Consider the following 21,135-nt stretch of genomic DNA (forward strand, 5'->3'; position numbering starts at 1 on the left):
TCCTTGGAAACCTTCCATGTTCTGACCTACTTTTATAGCTACAGTTGAGATGCTTGAGATGAGGAAAAACGCTCTTTACATCGACGTAACTGTCAAAACAGTTTATCACTGTTGCTCACACTAAAATAGCACTAATGGTGGTCAACAGGTTTTGCACTATAATACTCGAGCAACACAGGCCTACGTAAAAGTACTTCTGCATTACTTCTTGAGTAAGAAAGATTCCTTTCATGGTTCTCTTTAGATTTCAAAGTGCGTACTTTGACATTATACTCCACAGTTGTATCAGGTAAATGCGTGTTTCGATTCCACCTGCAGAAACTGTCGATAAGCACACGAAGGGCGAAGTCTATTTGAGGTTGCTAACAAACGGCAGCAACATTAGCATTCATGTGAGCTGGCCAGTCTGATGATATTCAGTCTGCCTCTGAGAGAGTTCCGCCTGCAGGTTTTCTCTGTGGGAACATTTCTGTGGTGGCTTTCAGCTGCAGCTTTGGGCAGGAAATGTGTACCAGAAAAATAATCATTGTCATGAATGAATTTCCATGTACTTATCTGGTAAACGCTTGAAAAGGTCAACACAATACGGAATAGTCAGCGTGAGGCTTTCGATCTCGTGGTGCGACTGTACAAGAAAACAAGACGGAAAGAATCCGGGAACTTCTTTCAGCATGGTGAGCTCAGTTTTTGGACCAAGATGGAATGAGCCTCCTCCACCTCAGCCAAACCTACTTGCACCTGTTCTCCCAATGTCCTCCTTTACCACATCCATGAACTTCACTGGTTGTCTTCCTCTACTCATTTGGTAGCTCCTTCTCAAACAGTCTCGAACAAACATGCCCGCTGTTTTTTTCCTCTCCGCCAGAGTCTCATCTCCCAAACTTTGCCTACTCCACATGACCTTCCCTGCGATACACAAATTCCTGACCCTGTCCTCTCTAGTTAGTCCCATCGACAACATTAGTGTCACTTCTAACTCTGCTTCCTGTCTTTGAGTCAGAGCCACTGTCTCAGTCTTAACCACCCATCATAGAACGTCACTCCTGTCTTTCGTCTATAAGAAAACTTTTTTTTTTTCCTCTCTTGACTGTAAGAAGAAACTTCTACCGCTACAATTCGGAAGGAAGCGAGGTGCTGTGATGGTGGCAACACTCGGTGGCTGGACCAACATTAGTTTTTGGAGGGCAAATTGTAAGCTGGGAAAAAACAAATTCCTGACTATACAAGAGTGCCGGGTCGATGAGGCTTCATGAAACAGTGTCCTGATTTTCAGAGACCAGCAGATGACGCTGATTGCTGTAAAATGTTCAATGAAACCTCACATCATTTCTAAACCAAGAGCGCCATCTAGTGGCCTCAGAAAACTAGGACACTGTTTCATGAAACCTCACTGGGATACGACTGTTTGCTCTTTTGCTCCAACCCACTGCCACTATATTAATGTAATTGTGTTTCACTTGTGCAGATGGAAAAGGCAAAGTTTTATTTAAGGTGGTGAATAAAGATAAGAAGAAGTTACTACATAAAGTTAGAGGAAAATATCAACAACTAATTGATGCTTATAATTACCATTTGAATTAGCTCATATTTCATCTCCCTGTGACCATAAAACTCTTTGTTGTAGTCGCATCAGACAATGTCCTGAAATGGCTTTCAAAGAAGCAGCTGACGTTCTATATCATTTCAGTTCTTCTATAAATGGTCATCTTTGCTTCCGTGATTTGATATCTCAGCATTCTCTCTGAAGTTTTAGCATCACAGTGATGTCTTCTTCCGTATGCTGCCAGCATGTTTACGACTTGGAAATCACGTACATCTTGTTTCCTCTGGTGGAATCCCCCAGTATCACATGTGCACTGACAGAAGCGCCTTTGTTCATGTGAGGAATTCCATCGCTGGTGCCAACTGAATTTTGAAATGTTGAATTGTTAAATGTTTCTGACAGAAATTTGGATGATAATTTCACTTTTATCCATCCAGGTGGCACCAGTCATCTTCCACTGTCAAACAGATTGGATTTATTTTTATTGAGTATTTATTCTTATTATGTATTTATTTATTTTTGGAGGGAAGTGAAAAGCACATCTTTGCTGTATACACTGATATAATGTAAAACTAAGTCAATCTTCACAAACACTTGCTCTAAATACATTTGTCTTTCATAAGTTTTGACTGCTAATGTTGAACCCCATTTGCTTTGCAAAGAAATAGATTCTCATTTGAAAATGAAGACGAACCCAAAGGCAGATTTTCTGACTGAATTCAAGGAAATTTGACCAAACCTAAGTATGTTTGCCTTATTGCTAGTTGGTGCTCTCCATCTTTACTTGGTCACTCGGCACTCATTTGCTGGATTTAGATCCTTGAACTATGCTAACAATGTGCAGAGTGTGTGCAAATGTGTGTGTTCTCGCAGAACAGTGTTGGTTTGCGTTATCTCATAGCCACAGTGCTTAAGCCTCATGGGGCCCTTCAAACAGCCAGTTGGGGGGTGTAAAGAGAGCGAGAGGGTGCGAGTCAGAGGGGGTAGATTTTGGTGCCATGGGGGAATAAGACTCTGGTTTCAGACGAAATTATGCAACTTCAAACAGTCGGGATCAAAGCCACTGTAACCCTTACTGTGCCAGTGTGACATCACAAAAGGGGCCCCTCGTCTCTCCGCCCCAATATTGTGTTGCGCTGAAGCCCTCTGCCTCTTAAAGATTTTATTTCCCTGAAATTGTTCTCAAACTGTATGATCCAGTTTGATTCAAGCCGTAGTCAGGATCAAAGGTTACCTTGGGTTAAGTGTAATGTGATCTGTGCTGGGGGGATGAAGCATGGGGTCATCATCTGCCACAGTAGAGACACTTCAGGATTCATTCGCTTTCCTTTCAGACCTCTTTGATCTCCTGATGGGATGAGCGTGTTTGTGTGCGCATGTGTCTGTGTGTTATAGGGAATTTTCTCTGGTTTTGAGCTGAAACTGAATTTGGTTTATGGGCACCTTTACTGTTGTGAGGCAGTGGAAGGATTGACAGTTCCCTTCCATCATAGCATGAGATATATGTTTGATTTCTATTTTTAAATTAAATTAAATAAATCCAATAAATAAAAATATTTTTTTAAACAGAATTGTCCTGGACTGACGATCGACCATTGAGTTGTTGACCATTGTCCATTGAGCTGATAGATGTTTTCATGTGCATGTGTCTAATGTGCAGATTTTCAAGAATACTGAATAATTTAAAATGATCCTTTATTCCATATATATATATATATATATATATATATATATATATATATATATATATATATATATATATATATATATATATATATTATTAAATTAAAAAACAAATTTTTTTAATATTATATATATATATATATATATATATATATATATATATATATATTGGTTTTTTTTTTTTATTAAAAAATTAAAATTTTTTAAATTTAAAATATATGTCATGCTATGGGCTGGCACTCAAAACGGCCGTGCGTTTTAGTCAGGGTGACTTACGGTACCGTCACGAAGGAGGAGAGATCGGTGTACAACTTAACGAAGAGAGCTTCCGTACGTCTCCCTGTCCCTCCCAAACCCCGCTGCTTGGAACGCTGCACAAAAAACATTTTTTAACTTCATTAATACGCCGATGCGTCAACATGCGTCTGCTGCCTTTGTTGTCAGTACAGGACTCAAAGGTCCAAATGTTGACCTGATATTGGACCTTTCCCAACGTCAACATATGACGCCATGGGAGTGAGGATGGCTTGTACCAGCAACTGACAAATTCTGTAATGTTCTTCAACAACCGTGTTGATTCGACAAATACCTTTATTTTGGATTCTGTTGCACGAACAAAAGCGGAAATGTTCTGCTGCTTCGCATTCCACTCCAAACTCAATCAAGCTCACTGGTGGCTCAGCAGTGGATTTCGTTGCTCCGGTAGTTCACCACGTAATGTCATCAGCCTGCACCTCTTTGAGCTCCTTTCATATCATTTACCTTTGAAAATATTGTTTTCATGATGGTAACGTGATTTGGTTCTTCAATAACCGGTTACAACTTTTACCACACGGAGGCATGGCATGATATTAAAAGCTGTGTACTGAGATAAACACATTTCACAAAGCAACACACACCACTGAAGTCCAGAGTCATAACAACATTTAAATATACACAAAGGATGTGTGTGAAACGTTATTCTGGCCAGCCAACACTATCAGTGTCATAGTATATAACTCAGTTTTGTTGAATAGCCGTGGAATAAAAGTAAGGGAGTGCATTTATTTACTAATAATCCAAGAGACTTGCCTTCATGTGAACACTGACACAGAGATATGTAAAACACCAACGTCAGATTTGGACATTTGAACTAAACTATACATTCTTGTTGTAATGAAAAACCCGGTGCTTTTGTCGACACTGTTGTGTTTGACTCATTTACACACTGAAAATGATAGATAGAATGAATGAATGAATCTCCCCCAATCATGTACATGTTTATTGATTTTGTCATTGATTTTTTTTTTTCCCTCATATTGAATGTGTACTGTGACTTATTTTACATTTTTTGAAAATGAAGATAACTTTGTTTTTATTAGATTTCAACCAGAAATAAATGAGGTTCCAACTTGAATAATAAAAATGCAGCTACTCTTTCAATGCAAAAAAATCTACATGTTTATAGATGCAAAAAAATGGAGTCAATTTGTTGTATTATGAAATTCAAGTTGCATTACCTGTTCGTGATTTGAAGGGGAACTGTCTGTTGACCTGATATTGGACCTTTACGGAACACTGCAGTGTGTTGCTTTTTGCACAAAACTCTCTCTATATTTATATATTTTTTTAATATCACCATGTATATATATATATAAATATGGTTTTGCGGGAGTAGAAATGTTGTTACCCCCTCATCCAACAGTTAAGTTAAAACACACCATCGACAAACACTTGTGTCTGAAGAGGGCGAAGACGCAGTAGCTAGAAAACTAGATAACACTAGATATGAAGCAGATTGTCCTGGGAAAAGTGCAACTTACATTTGGTCTATGTTGTTGACGACTGTCATTTCTGCTTGTGTTGTCAGTGCTCCTATCCTGTGTGGGAAGACTTCAGTGCCAAGGCCACCAAGCTGCATTCCCAGCTCCGGTAAGATTCTGACTCAGCTCAACTGTCTCAGAACAAACATCGCTAACCAACTTGACCCTCATTTGTGCGACCAACAGAACCACGGTTCTCGCTGCGGTGGCCTTCCTGGATGCTTTTCAGAAGGTGGCAGACATGGCCACCAACACCAGAGGTAAGAGGAGTGTCGGTGGGGAAGTGTTCTTCTGAATGTCTCTTCGTGCCAACAAGCTGACTGGCTGAAGTACAAATCTCAGGAGGCACTTTACGCACTTCAGATTTGGGATGGTTTCTGAGGAGACTGTCTTACAAATATGCACAGCATGCGTAATGATAGCTGGGATGGATGTATAGTTACCCAGTGGAAATTCACTCATCCACCAATGTAGCGCTAACGCTAGTCCAGCATGCTGAATTCACCGAACTTGAAAGGAAACAAGTGAGACTCAGGGAATCCCGCATGCCTGACTGAGTCCCTGCGACTTGTGTCCATCATGTTCTCCAACTATACTGAAGCTGAGCTACTGTAGTGCGGCGAGGAATGTAGCTTCCATGCTGGTATTTGTTTTTTTTTCATTATCTCTGCCAAGAGGTTGTGTTTGTTTGTCAGCGTAACTTGAAAAGTTATCATGCGAAATGGGACGCAGAAAAAGTAATTCAATTTTGGGAGCGATCCGGATCACTGTCTGGATCCAGGACATTTTACGCAGATTGTTTTGCATTGGTATATACTGTAGCACCAGGATGTTTGCCCTCCCTGAGTGCTTTTCTCATTTGTCTTGATGTCCATTGGCTAGCTTCATAGTTCACCTTTTTTTTTAACTAGATTAGAGTTTTGTGATTTTGCTGTCGTGAGTATGAATATCTTTTCTTTAAAGTAGGAAGAGATGAACTTTCTAGCTTTGGAAATACGCAGGTTGACATTGTGGTTCGATGGAAAGTGCGCAAATTCAATATAATGCTCTGTATAAAAAGATTTTGCGGCAGCGCAACGTGTTTATTGATATGGCTCTTTATTTATAGAACACAGTGGGAAATCTGAATAATAATAGTGATTATAACAAGCGGATACAAGCAGCAGAGGTGAGTTTTCTCTGACTCGTGGTGGGCGTCTCCTACAGAGGGTCTTCACCGTGCGTCATCAAACCCGGAAGCCGCCATGTTGGAGAGACTCACTGCTCAGCACAGAGCCGTACCAAAGGCCATTCTGCAGCGTTTCCTTGAAAAACTGTGAATTACGATCGTGTTTTGGATTGTATGAACTTCGTGAACTATTCCGATCGTGAAAAACATTTGGAATTTTATCAACTTCCGAAAGTTATGACAAATGAAGGTGAACGATGCCAGAAGTTGTTGGAAGAAAGGAGACGCTTGTGGTCAGCGAAGCTGAAGCAGGACCTTGGTGGCCAAACTGTGGATAACATCCGAATATTGTGCTCATTAAAAAAAGAAAAAGTGCAGCCTAAATGACTCTGAATTTGCATTGTATTGCCGTGGAAAAACTTTTCTCAGAACATGTCTATTGATGCCCACCCACACAGTTTTCAGAACGTTCCCTTAACTAGCTATCTCTCTCTCTCACACGCACACACACACACAAACTCATCAAAATATGTAAATACGTCACATTCTCATATAAGGTGCAAATGTCGGTGATGAACAGTTCCCTGACCCATCCGCACACCATCTAGTGAGACGCCTCCGAACTCCAGCTCCTCGGTGGTGGATGGAATAGGCCAGAAAACAGGTAACTGACGAGATCAGGATATGTCACTGACGTATCCGGAAGTCGAGGGTCCGGGTCGTCGTTCAGCCACAACGACGGAGCCAACTCTTTCACGGCTCTGCACCACCAAGAAAGCTCCCCCAACTTCCCCAAGTGTCGCGCACTTTCGTGTTCATTAAGTCCCTCTCTGTATGTCCTGTCACTCCCAACTCGTTTTTGCCGAGCCTTTCTTTGTTTTTTCGCGTTTTTCCATCGCACTCCATTCACAGTCTATGGGGATGTTTAGAAAGAGTATCTCCAACATGGCGGCTTCCGGGTTGGATGACGCGCCGTGAAAACACTCTATAGAGATAGAGGCTCTTCCGACTTCTGCCACTTGGAAGAGCCGCTGCTTCTCAGTTGGTGGTTTGGGCATCAGACATGAGGACGCCCCCTGGTGGCCTCTCTTTGGAGGTGTTTCAGGCACGGCCAGCTGGGAGGAGACCAAGCGGTCGACCCAGGACCAGGTGGAGTGATGAGATCTCTTCACTGGCCTGGGAGGGTCTCGGATCCCCCAGTCGGAGCTGGTGAGGATGGAGGAAATGCATTGAAGACAGAGAGAGAACTAAACATAAAGAACCGTATGAATGAAGAATTAAAGCAGTGCAATTGCTCATAAGAAGATCAGCTGTCTGCCTGGATAAAAGCCAAAGAGTTTTGAGAAGCATTTTTAAAATGGACAGTGATGGTGTGTGTCTTCAGTGAGGACTGAGGGCATTCCATTCATGACCTGGGAGCTCTGTCTAGTATTAACCACTGAAGTTTTCTTCTGTGCTTTCTGCTGGAATTCCCTCTCTGATCTTTGTGCTGGTGTCTCCACAACATCTAAGGAACTTTGCAGATTAAGCAAATCAGGCTGGACGTGAGAATGTGGGTTTCACACATGAGAGCCTCGGCACAGATGCGTCCTGTTGCTCTGAGCTGAGGAGCTTCCAGGATGGATGAAAGATGGATTGATCAGTGAGAGGCTCACATGGAGCGTGTTGTTCGGGATTCTGTTTGGACCGAAGCAGAAAAACACCAGCCACTGAGTCAAAACATGGGCGGTGGACGGAATCATAGACACCGTCCTGTTGATCATCCAGTGATAAGTCAGTTATTTTGGACTTGGTCTCAGATGATAATTCAATAACTGGACGTGTTGAGTCCAGTCTGACGTTTTGTCGTGTCACTCCTCCCTGTTGCTGTTTATTTCAAGTCATTTGCAGAACTGAAAAAAGGATACATGTTATCGGAGACCCTTGCAATGGATGATCATTTTGGTTGTAAGTTCCGATGTGTGCAGCTGTTCTCCTCCAACAATGGCTTTACCATCTGGATCCAGCTGTGTTCTGAAGGCTTCATCAATGACTCGGCGTGTTGTGCCGAGCCGTGACGCGTTCGTCTGGGTTTAGCGGCGCTACATTCCGTATGATCCAGCTCACAGTCTTCCATCCACAGGCAGAGCCCTTCCAGTTGTTCTGATTCGAGGCTGTCATTAAAGGGCGACCGAGTCTTTTCCGTCAGAACTGGACATGAGGAGGAGTGGGAGGGGCTTCGGAGCGCCGCGGTCCTGGTCGGGAAATGAATGACAAGGTCAAATAAATGGCCACTCTGATGTCGAAATACAGTGGGGGCTTTAAAGGAAAATGAAAAAATTAAAAAAAATAGTCAAGAGTCGGACTTTACAAGCAACAAAACACATTAAAATGAAGCATGTGTATTTACTTTGTTTTAATCCTTAAATGTAGACTCAAAAAAGCTAACATTCCCCTCATCTTGTTTATTGATGGTGAGGAGTTATTTGAGATACAAAAAGCTGGTGGCACACAGGTCAGAATGTGCTTTTCCTGAAGGTCGTGAGCCACTGACTGAATAAAGTAGGTGGCCTGGGAGGATGCTCTTGTCGATGTCCGATCTCCTGGTCTCATCCTTCTGCCTTCTTTCCCAGTCAAATAGTCTCCACAACCTTCAAGCTTCTTCCTCAGTTCACTCCTCTGACAAAAAACTGCTTCCATTGAAGGTCCATTTCTCTTAGATCATCTCTAGTTTTTTTCATTTAAACCTTCTGGAGATTTGGTCTTAACTGAAGTGAGATGATCGAAGGCCAAATAACCAAACAAAAGCCAATGGTGCCATTATCCTCAGTGCTTCCTGAGCAGCTGTTACACCTTGTGTAGACCAGAACCTTTACAAACATTCTTATCAAGTGTCTGTGGAGATCTGGGAAGGTCAGTCTAGCACAGACCTGGGCAAAGAGCCGCCCAGGGGCCAAATATGGCCCTTTGATGTGGCCCTCCTGGTCAGAGTAAAACTACAAAACTGATCATGTCAGAATGTTTCTGACAATTTTGTCTTGTGCATTTTTTTTTGTTCATTATCGTGCAAGAGAAACAATACTTCCTCGTTTTCTTTCCCGTCGACTATTTTTGTATTTATTATAGTATTTCTTGTCCCTTAAGATACACCAGAATTGAACGGAGATTTTGAATCGTGTGAGACACATTGACAATATTTAAAAGGATTGTGGTTTAAATAAAATTAAAAAAACAACAACAACATTTTTTTTGCCATTTTTAAAGTGTAACACATTATTTTTATTTTCAATTTTCTCTTCTTTCTTTGGGTTTGACAGCACCTCTCAATGGTCACCTATATAACCTTTGGAAATTTAATTCCCCACCCCTGGTCGAGCACTTACCACCTACAGAATCACAAGTTACCTGGAGGTGGAGGTTACGGTTTTGTGTTGAGGAGGGCTGCGCTGGCTCGTGCTCACTGCCAGGTGGTCCTGGGTCAGCTCCGTCAGCTCAGGACGCACGTGGCTGCCACACAACAACATGAGTGAAAGTAGGACACAAGTGAGGTTGGGCTGGAGATGTGCATCACAGCCTCTTTGTACTGACTCACTCCTATTGGAGGGCATTTGTCAGAGTGCTGCTCAGTCACTGCTCCTGCACGCTGCGTGATCTAATGTCGACTTGTTAAATGGATGGAGTCGGCCCATCGAAACGCTCTCCGTCTCCCTGAGGTTCACTCCATCACTGTGCTCCTTTGAACTTTTTCTGATCGCTCCATGTCCCTCATGAGTGTGTGGCAAGGTGCGATGAAAATCAAACGATGCAGGGAAGACTTTCATCCAAGGGAAGTCAGTTGCTAGTTCACTTTCACCGTTAAGTCAGACAGTTAAGTTCCCTCGCACTTCAGAATTCCAAGAGGAGTCAAATCACAGTCGGTTTTTGCACTGCTTAGACTTGGATGCATCCTTCCAGTGGCCGGATTTTTCTTGAATGTTTTGGAGACTGGGTGCAACTCCTCCGAAATGGATGTGCAACAAATAATAGCTTCAGATCTGCTCATAAAGTGCCTTGTCTGACTCACCGCAGAAGACTTGAACTGTTGTTTTTGTACAAGACGCGAAGCTTCATGAAGCAGTGTTCATGTTTCAGTACCCACCGTTTGTCCCTTGTTTTCTTGATAATCTTTGATTATGAAACCAACAAGTGAGCTCAGAGAATCATGATGCTGTTTCATGAAGCTTCATCCACCCACCTGTACTTTTTGTGTCGACCTTTGACGACACTGTTAAAATAACCAATTGAAGAGGATGTCTCAGTTTCAAGGATGATAATGATCATGTATCATGAAACAGTGGCCACTAGATGTTGCTCTTGGTTTAGGAATGTTGTGAGGTTTCATTGAATTGGTTGTTCAAGTCCAAACATTTTACAGTGCCATCTGGTGGCCTCTGAAAAGGACACTGTTTCATGAAACCTCATCAGCTCTTCAATACTGTGTCATGAAACCTGGTCTACCCATGGTCACCTGAACTTAAGGAATCTCCCAATATTACTGATGATTCGACGCTGCCTGCAGGAGTGAATGGAGGACAAGTGTGGCCTTACTTCTCTCCTGAAGTTGCTGAGATAGGCTCCAGTCCCCAGTGACGACTGTTTTATTTTAGGATTTTTGTTGTCTTCTGGTTGAAAGGTGCTGAATTCCTGCATTGTGTGACCAGCTGGTCCAAGTGTGTGTTGGAGTGAGGCGTGTGTGAAGTCACTCCGAAGCTGTGGGGTGAACTTCAGGGCACTTACAGCTCTGGTGTCCACTGTAGTGTGAACATCACTGTCCATGGAGCATGAGAGCATGTCTCACTTTTACAATTGAGAATTTTTGTCACTCTTTTTCTTTTTTTTTTTTTTTTTTACTTTGCCTCTGAGAATCCCATCTTAAAGATTGTGATCTCCCTCAGGTGAAGGAGCGGTTTGGATTTTGCTTCAGATGACAGGCTCTATTGGTTTGTGTCACTCTAATTTAAGAATTCTCACACCGGCAAAGCCCTGTTTTCACCTTCCACTAAAAGCTTGTCAACACCTTTTTTTTTTTTTCACGTTTTGTTTAGCTGCCAAGAAATGCTTCCCATTTTTATCGATCGCTGCATTTCATGTAGTGAGTTTCAAACCAAGTCTGAGCTTGAACACACTTTTAAAAATGCCATTTCATTTTTCCAAGACATTATGTGTGTGAGTTTAGTGATCATATATTTGTTCCTCTTCACAGCCCTCAGAGATCGGAAGTAAAGCAGCATTCACCATTGTTGACATAAAATTCACTTCATAGATGGAATGGTTTTTGGATATTTCCAGAATAATTGTTAATATTAATACCATTTTCTTGTAAGAAAAATAAATGTCGAAACTTGAAGAGGAGTTGATCAGCTATTCAATGTGCTATGACTGACACCGAATTGAATTGATCGGCAAATATATGGATTTAAATAAATGTATTTAAAGCTCTTACAGGCAACACACAGACAGGCGTCGCTTTTTGGACTCGTGGTAATGACGTTTGATCAAAGTGTTGGAAGCTTTTAGCTGAAACACATTCACAGTTTCAACGTAAGAAACTCAGAATCAGAATCAGAATTTAAATTATTTTGGTCAGTGGGGAGCCCTCCAAGTAGGAAAGTGTTTTGGAATAAAGTGCTGACTGAAAATCTAAAATCTAAAATAAAAATACTAAATAAAATAAAATAAAATAACAAAGGCTGATCACGAATTAAACAGTGTGACGGCCGAGGGGAAGAAGGTGTTCCTGTGACGGGAGGTTCTGGTCTGGATGGACCGTAGCCTCCTGCCAGAGGGAAGAGGAACAAACTCCAACATGAAGGTATGGGTGTTGAAAAAAAAAAAAATCCACCATTTTCTTATTAAAAAATGCTGTTATGCTGCTCAGACAGTTGGTCATTGTTGATGCATTTGTGTGGCTCAGTGCTCAGCTCTAGGAACGCAGCCGCTTACGACTTAGGACTCTGACTCTTAAAGATCGTGCCTCGCAGGAAGGTACAGAATATTCGTGTTGCTTCTTCACCAAGTTGCCAGTTTAGAGTGGCTTGAACCGTGTTTTAATGGACGTCATAAATGCCATCAGTATTGGCCTGGAGATGGTTTTAGTTTTACATGAGCAAAGTCTGAACTGAGAGCTTCCCTCTGCAACATTTACTGTAGGTTGGGCTCATTCTGGGACATCAAAATTCGGCGAGCAGCGCGACCCATGTTTTGTCATCAGCACATGAGACATGGTGTCATCGAGAGATATTCTTCATTTATTTTACGCTTGATCGGCGCGTGGTAGAGAACAAGGGACACACAGACCGAGCTGAAGTTTATCTCCGCAGCAGCTGGTGCAGGGAAGAGAATCCTGGCTGGAAAACTAATTTCCAACATGTTTATCTTGGTTGGCTAAGCCAAAAGCGACGGAGGCTCGGGGGCAGGAAGCAATGAAGTTTATGAGAAATGTGGACTTGATTTGGAGAAAACAGTACGAATAATGCTGCTGCTGTGACAGAGTCGTGAAAAAAAAAAAAAAAAAAAGCTCCTCACTCTGCATTGGCAGTAACTGTGTACCAAAGGAAGAGGAAGTGTAAGTGCAGGGTTTATCTTGAAGTTGAAATTTCTGTTTTCCATTCAGAATACAAACAAACTCTGGTAAACCACTCACTCTTTTGTAGTGGAGGGTCGATGAGGTTTCATGAAACAGTGTCTGGATTTTCTGAGGTGGCACTGTAAAGTGTTTTGGTCTTGAACAAGTAACGCAAGTCATTTCTGAACCAAGAGCGCCATCTAGTGGCTTCTGAAAATCAGGACACTGTTTCATCCACCCTGCACTACTGTTTCATGAAACCTCATCTACCCATCACTAGATCTACTCAACAGAATATCTGAGTACTAGCTAGTACTTGGTTTGGTGTGGTGTTTGTAAGCTATTATCAAATAAACTTTATGGGTTCTGTTTTCCGCTGGCAAATGCTGACCACTGTTTTCTAGTGACTCAGGATCAAACTGAAACACCTCCTAGTGGTCCGGGGTGATGGAACTTAAGAAATGTGTAGCAATGTCTTTCAATGTGTTTTGAAAATCTCTAAACAGAGTTGAGAAGGAAACGGGATTTGAGGTGGTGTTGTCACGGCTGATGTCTGTCACTTCCTGGCACTGAAGGTTGGACCTTTGGTGTCATGATGGCGGACGAATGAACCCAAGTGCAGTCAGTGTTGGTCGACAGAAGACGCGGGACACATCGATGGAATTATACGAATAAATAGACAGACAAATAACTAACAACTAAAGGCGCCGGGAACCAAAACGCGGACCGGGATCAACAAACAGGGACTGGGGAGGAATCTGGAACGCAAGAGAGGCGGATTAGAATCACAAGCCTGAAAACTAGGAGAACAGAAAACACACCCGGAGTTAAGCTCAGTGAGGTGGCGGTGGATACTCACACACACGAGGGGTAAACTAGACGGAGTTATAACTAAAAAGTGAGACTCAATAACAGCTCACACGCACGGGTTGAATGGAAGTTGGGAGGTGAACAAAAGTGGAGCGAGGAAGAACGAGGAACGAAAGTTGAATTTTGAGGGACGACAGCGAGAACATGGAAGTCTTTTTACCTGAGTGGCAGTTGAAGCTACCATCTGGCAAACGTAGCTGGCGTCGGAAGGAATATATATCCATGGAAGGATGATGAGTTGGAACTGAGACAGGAAACGGAAACAACAGGGAGTAAGAAAATAAAAGCACAGGAAGGGACGCGGTAGGAGTAGAATAGTAAAGACAGAACGGATTAAAGTGCGGACATGACATTTGGACTCCTCTACGCATTCTTATACGTATACTTGTACTACGACCCATTCTTCATATACTTATTGGCGTTCTACTGCATGACACCCAGCGCTGCGTTGAATAAGACTCTGTTCAGAGGCCAAGTCAGATTCAACGTAAATTTTCCAGACTATCAAAGCTAACCTCGGATACCAGGTGTGGGACACCGGTCGACTCACAAGGTTTGCTTGCACTCGCCGCAATGCCATGCGACTCTCAGCACCCGTAGTTCGCAACGCTGGGATGCGTCACATATGACCCATGCGATTAAAAATACAGTGAGAATGAAGACTAGTGAGAGACGCTGAGAAGGCAACCCCTCCATCCAACTCCCGAGGTGGGATGAAGCCGACGCTCGGATGTGAGGCCTCTTCACTTAACACAACACGCTAGAGCAAGTCAGCAAGTCGGACTCGCATCGCGGAGAACCTGGGAGCTTCTCACACAAACATGCGACCGCAGCGTGCACACGCTTTACCTCACAGGCATCTTTGTACACACCATCACATGAGGAGGCGCCCTATTAGACATGGCATGCAAATGGACCAACGGATCCTTCTTTCCACGCGTGCAAGTTGACTGCGATGCATACTCCACTTTTCTCTGGGCCTCTGTCTCGGCCAATCAGCGGCAGGTCGGATCACATTTACGAGGAGGGTTGCCAGGCAACAAGGGGCGAGGGTGAATGAGCGGGAGAGAGGGAAGTGGTGGCAGGGAAAAAAATAGCCCTGTTGCTGCCAAGAGGAGCAGAGAAAGCTGAGCGAGCTTCATTGCATTTCACAGAGAGCACGGCATCCACGCTCAACTGGAGAAGCGTTTGATCCCATCGGCCAGCAAAAGTGGGCTATATCTCAGCTGACGCAAGTTACATTTGGTGCGGCTCGCCCTTAGTTCTCGCCACACCAGGGTCCGGTGGACTAAACTGGCCATCTGCCATTCATATTTCTAATAGTTGGTGAAGGGGTCTGGTGCTGCGATCAAGAGCAGGGTCTGAATCTTCAGTGTCAACAAACCAACCTTCCATCAAATTCCCGGTCAGTTAACCAACACCAAGAACGGACAATGTTTCCACAAATTCCACATGGCAGTGTGCCGTCAGCCCATTGCTTCTCAGTTGTTTTTTTGTTGTCTCTCACATCTGCAGATCACGGTCGTGGCCAGTTCCAAAACACAGTTGATGTTAGGTTTGTCACGGGGCTCAGACCGAGGAACACACACACACTGCATCAGGTCACACACGACGTCTCCATTGTATAGAAGGTTGTTTGACATCATTAGACTGTGGTGAGTCTCACTTTTTGTTTGTTTACTTCCACTGTGTAGCTGAAGCTGCTGCAGCCGCACATCAGTCCGTCCAGCTACTGGCTACATGTTAGCTGTGTCCAGCTACTGGCTACATGTTAGCTGTGTCCAGCTACTGTCTACATGCTAGCTTACTCCAGCTACTGGCTACATGCTAGCTTAGTCCAGCTACTGGTTACATGCGAGCTTAGTCCAGCTACTGGCTCCATGCGAGCTTAGTCCAGCTACTGACTACATGCTAGCTTAGTCCAGCTACTGACTACATGGTAGCTTAGTCCAGCTACTGACTACATGCTAGCTTAGTCCAGCTTCTGGCTACATGCTAGTTTAGTCCAGCTACTGGCTACATGGTAGCTTAGTCCAGCTACTGAATACATGCTAGCTTAGTCCAGCTTCTGGCTACATGCTAGTTTAGTCCAGCTACTGGCTACATGGTAGCTTAGTCCAGCTACTGACTACATGCTAGCTTAGTCCAGCTATTGGCTACATGCTAGCTTAGTCCAGCTATTGGCTACATGCTAGCTTTGTCCAGCTAATTGCTACTTGCTAGCTTAGTCCAGCTACTGGTTACATGCTAGCTTAGTCCAGCTACTGGCTACATACTAGCTTAGTCCAACTACTGGCTACATGTTAGCTTAGTCCAGCTACTGGGCTACATGGTAGTTTAGTCCAGCTACTGGCTACATGGTAGCTTAGTCCAGCTACTGGGCTACATGGTAGTTTAGTCCAGCTACTGGCTACATGGTAGCTTAGTCCAGCGACTGGCTACATGCTAGATTAGTCCAGCTACTGGCTACATGGTAGTTTAGTCCAGCTACTGGCGACATGCTAGCTTAGTCCAGCTACTGGCTACATGGTAGTTTAGTCCAGCCACTGGCGACATGCTAGCTTAGTCCAGCTACTGGCTACATGCTAGCTCAGTCCAGCTACTGACTACACGCTAACTTAGCCCAGCCACTGGCAACATGCTAGCTTAGTCCAGCTACTGGCTACATGCTAGCTTAGTCCAGCTACTGGCTACACGCTAGCTTAGTCCAGCTACTGGCTACATGCTAGCTTAGTCCAGCTATTCGCCACATTATACAGGTCGTGTAGTCCGACTAAGAGACATTTCTCTCCAGTAGACAGACTAAGCTGTTTACATGAATTAAAAAAAGAAGAAAAAAAAGATGTTCGTGCTCTAATGAAGACTTGCATCTAACAAAATCAAAGGACCAATTCAGAACCAATGACTGAGACAATCTGTGAAATGCCAGGATTCCTCAGTCAAATATTTGGGAAAAGAAAAGTCTGGAAGAGAATTGTTGTTTTTTCGGTCTCAACAAACGCTGCCAGCCGCCAGACAAGTCCAAGGCTTTTGGCCCACTGGGCAAGAGTCGGCCTGGAGACGTGGGTTTTGTCGCAGACTCCCCCAGGCAAGAAGCAATGACGTGACCATTGGAAACAGTCTGTGAAGCAGAAGGACGTTGTCTCATACGTAGCTTAGAAAACAATGAGACAAAAGCCTGTAACACTCTGGTTTTCAAGCCACATCAACAGTGTTTGATGGAGAGTTGTTAACGCTGAGCAACAGTCTGTGGCTTCTGACCTGGTGGTAGGACAAGTCACCCCCAGACCACAGTTCAGGGCAGGAGTGAGTACTGCAATGTGATCGCCCCCTGCAGCCATCCCCTGGAGGTGACACCGAATTACTGCAGGTAAATCTGAGTCCAAACCTGTCCATATTACAGTCATCCACCGTGAATGCATGCGAACAGCTCCAAGGACTGAAGATGAAGTCGCAACCTTTCCTGTTTATTTTCTTAAGAGGGACTCTCTTAAGCCCCATGTCTAATTACTTTCCATCAACCGCAGCACTGATCTCCTTCCTGAACTGAGGGAAAACAGTGAAAGCAATTAAAAGTTTGAAACTACAGCCCAAAGCAGTCGGCCTCCCGGCGTTGGTGGGACGTCGCTGAGAGGCCGAGTGTTTTCGAGGGCCACCAAAACAACATTATTGGCCTTAATGAAGCTTCAGCCAGCTCCTCCCTCCTGCGCTGTCCCTCCTCCTCCTCCTCCACCTTCTCGCTCCTTCCTCTTTCCACATCTACGCTCGGCCTTTTTTTCCAGGCCCCCTCCTCCCCGTCCCTTCTCCTTCCCCTCTGGTCTGGCAGCTTTCTGAAGACGTTTCCTGATGGCCGTCCAGCGCTGACCCGGAGGTCAGCGGCACAAGACGTGCTCAGTCGCACACCCTCACAAACCATGGGAAGCTTGAAAGTGTTGTGGCTGCAAGCTCAAGTGCATTTCCAATTTCCTTCAAACAACGTTTGGATCAGGTCAGAAACGCTGGAGTCAAACCTCTGAATCTGTGTGTGGGTGGCGTTGTGTTTCGTGTTAATCCACGGCATTAACTGCCATCAGCCAGGCGTGGTAACTACTGCTGGCTCAGCGTAATACACACACACACACACACACAGCATTTGCAAACAATAATTAGAAAACGTTGTTGCTTCAGTCACCATGGCGATGAGGAATTATTCTCATATTTACCGCATAATTATACCCACAACACTGAAGTTACTGAAGAGGCACTGGGCTTAGACAAAAACTGCAGCAGTGACTTGCCAGTTTGAGCACCACGCCTGAAGTGTTTGGGGTCGAAGAGGCACCTCCTCACTGTCTCTTTCTCTGTGAGCTTCTGTCTTTGAACAGGACTGCTGGACTCAGCGATCTCTTGGTCACTGTCTTCACCCGCACATCCCGAATGAGACCTGTGTAACACACTGCCATCTGCTCAATCATGTTGAGATCATGAAAGGGTTCTGTTCTTCCCTAAAATAAATCGTCCTTTAGCGTCATATCATGACGTGAATGTGATTCATGCAGTCAACTGCCCGCAGGAAACGCACTTGGCAGCGCTCGGACCTCCAACGTTGCTCGTCTGTTTTGTGTCGTGTGTACTGCAGCCTTTCTGAGGGATTTGAGGATGGACATGGACGTGGATTGATCCATCCATGCTCATCTGCTTATCCACCGCTGGGTCGCGGGGGCAGCAGCTTCAAAAGGTTGCACCAAATGACCTTCTCCTGGGTAACATCCAGCAGCTCCGACTGAGGGATCCCAAGACCCTCCCAGGCCAGAAAAGAGATCTCATCCCTCCTCCTGGTCCTGGGTCGGCCCCTGGATCTCCACCCAGCTGGCCGTGCCTGAAACACCTCCAAAGGGAGGCCTCCAGAGTCCACATGAGATGCCCCAACCACCTCAACTGAGAAGCAACGGCTCTACTCAGAGTCTCTCCCGAGTGACAGAGCTCTTCAGCCTATCTCGAAGGGAGACGCCCTCCACCCATCAGAGGAAACCCGTTGTTTCGGTCGTGACTCGCAGCTAAATAGAGAGCTTTGCCTTTTGGCTCAGCTCTCTCTTACACACAACAGTGCGACTGCCATACTGCCCCCTGCTGTGCCGATTCACCGACCGATCGCCAACTCCTTTATCCACTCACTGGAGAAGCCAAGACACATAAACTTGAGGCAGGAACTCGTTCCCCACCTAGAGAGAGCAAACCATCATTTTCCAGTTGAGAACCACGGCCTCGGACTTAGACCTGGATTGACGACTGTTTAAATATATTGTAAAAGCTCAAACATTTCTTGAAAGAAACAAAAACATTCGGTGCTTTGTACTGGACGATCAATGTTACCCTGTCAAAGATGCTGTTTTCAACTAGTTTGAATACCACACTCTACACATCATCTAGAGCCAAAGGAAACTAGGTCATCTCTCCATTTCAATATGATCGTGGCCGACTGCTTTCCTCTAACAGAAAGACCCAGTTATTCACTGTCTTATCCTTAAAATACATTTACATTTGAGTTATTAGATCCTACCGATTTTCTCTCTGGCAACGGTCAAACTTCAGAAAGTGCTGAGTGGCATATTTATTTCGGTTGCAGACTGAGGGTGAACAGATGATAACAAGTGGGTGACAGATTGAACAGTGCAGTGACGGTTGTGGTTCAGTTGGGAATAAGATCCTCGCCCAAGAGGAAGAGCTCAATTATCGGAGTGACACTGTGAGGTCTTCAGTCCTGAGGGAGCCTGACGTGGTGGTGTCCGGGTCAGAGTAAATGACAAAGGTCTGGTGATATGAACAGTGAAAGGACATACACAGGATGGAGAAGCTCAGTATTGGCTGTTTAGGAGCTTCATTTTCGCGTCATTTTTGCGTCGCTTGGCAATTGAACTGGCGGAAATTCCTTTGAACTTTCCCACTACACTTGTTGCTGTAGCAACAGGCCAACACAGACAATGAAGAGCTATTTTGGTGAGGCCAGCAACAGTGGCACTGAGGAAAAGACAGGAGGCAGAGCTGGAGGTAGCAGAGATGAAGATGCTGAGCTTCTCTCTGGGAGTGAGCAGGATGATGATAGGATCAGAGGGACAGCACATGTGCTCAGGTGTTTAGGAGACCAAGTCAGAGAGGCTGGATGGAGATGGTTTGGACATGTACAGAGGAGAGAGAGAGCCAGTCCATTGGTAGATGAAGATGTTGAGGTTGGAACTGCCAGGCAGAAGGTGGAGAGGAAGGCCAAAGAGGAGACTGATGGAGGTGGTGAAGGAGGACATGAGGTTTGTAGGTTTGAGAGAAGAGGAAGAAGAGGACAGGGGTAGATGGAGGAAGATGATCCGCTGTGGCCACCGCTGAAGGGAGAAGCTGAAGGAAAAAGAAGATGAAGATGTTGAAAAGACATGTACAGAGGAGAGAGAGAGCCAGTACATTGGTAGATGAAGATGTTGAGATGTTGGAACTGCCAGGCAGAAGGTGGAGAGGAAGGCCAAAGAGGAGATTGATGGAGGTGGTGAAGGAGGACATGAGGTTTGTAGGTTTGAGAGAAGAGGAAGCAGAGGACAGGGGGAGATGGAGGAGGATGATCCACTGTGGCCACCACTGAAGGGAAAGAAGAAGACTTGTCTGAAAGCCATTACCAATTACACTCAGTCCTATTTTAAAGACGAAATACATCATTTCTTCAGAGCAGACTCCAGTTCCATCAGCAGATTGGTGGGAAAGCTGCTTCTCTTGCATGTTTTTCTAGTCATGGTATGTCAACAGAGCTCTCCAGAAGTCACTGGGTCTTGACAGAAGCCTTGTTTGAGAAAAGCTGGAGCGAGAAGAGAATTGTTTCCCACAGTTACCTGACCTCTGGCCACTGTCTCCTTTTCAAACACAATATTTGCGCCATGGCCTCAGAGTCCCCTCCTGCTCTTTGCTTAGAGAACTGTGCGACTAAGAGACCGCAGTGTTCGCGACCCAAACGCGCTTATGTCCTGGTAGGTAGTGAGTTCGGAAGCCATTTCATTTTTTTTTTACACATCTCAAGATTTTCATGTTCTGGAAATAGCAATTATTGCTATTTTATTTAGCATTTGTTATTTATTATTATATGCTGCAATGTAAATTGCAAACTAAATTTATTCATTAAAAAAAAGGATTTTTTTGTAGAATCTTTTCTATCGCTCACCAATGCGATAAATATTAGATAAATGTATATGTTCCTCATTCTGCATGGGTTTACTTTAGCTGTGTAAAAACCGCTCGTGGCTGGTGATAAAAAGTACTTTATTCTGTAAAATATCACGTCACCAATTCACTGTTGGAGTCAGACAGTCACTGCATGTTGGTCTGAAAGGCTCCTTCAGTTTTAATAAGTGGGACCAACCCTGAGGTGAGGGTCGATGCGAGGTCATGGATTTTAAAAAGTCAGACTCCATCGAATGAAGCCACAGCCGTTGAAGGTGGTCTTGCACCCTGTACAATCTTGTGTTTCCTGTGG

The 21,135-nt window shown here is 44.4% G+C and overlaps 1 protein-coding gene across 4 annotated transcripts in view; it reads left to right on the plus strand.

The window, feature by feature from the left end:
• The window catches only part of mtss1lb (MTSS I-BAR domain containing 2b), a 77,085-nt gene that overhangs the window by 18,213 nt on the left and 37,737 nt on the right, over positions 1 to 21,135 (plus strand). For all 4 annotated transcript variants that reach the window (XM_053854112.1, XM_053854108.1, XM_053854111.1 and 1 more), the window contains exons 2-3: positions 5,076 to 5,137; positions 5,215 to 5,288. In XM_053854112.1, the coding sequence (XP_053710087.1) occupies positions 5,076 to 5,137; positions 5,215 to 5,288 (136 nt within the window). The remainder of the gene's footprint in view (positions 1 to 5,075; positions 5,138 to 5,214; positions 5,289 to 21,135) is intronic.

Source organism: Synchiropus splendidus, chromosome 1 (genome assembly GCF_027744825.2).
Source record: "Synchiropus splendidus isolate RoL2022-P1 chromosome 1, RoL_Sspl_1.0, whole genome shotgun sequence".
Lineage (NCBI taxonomy): Eukaryota > Metazoa > Chordata > Actinopteri > Syngnathiformes > Callionymidae > Synchiropus > Synchiropus splendidus.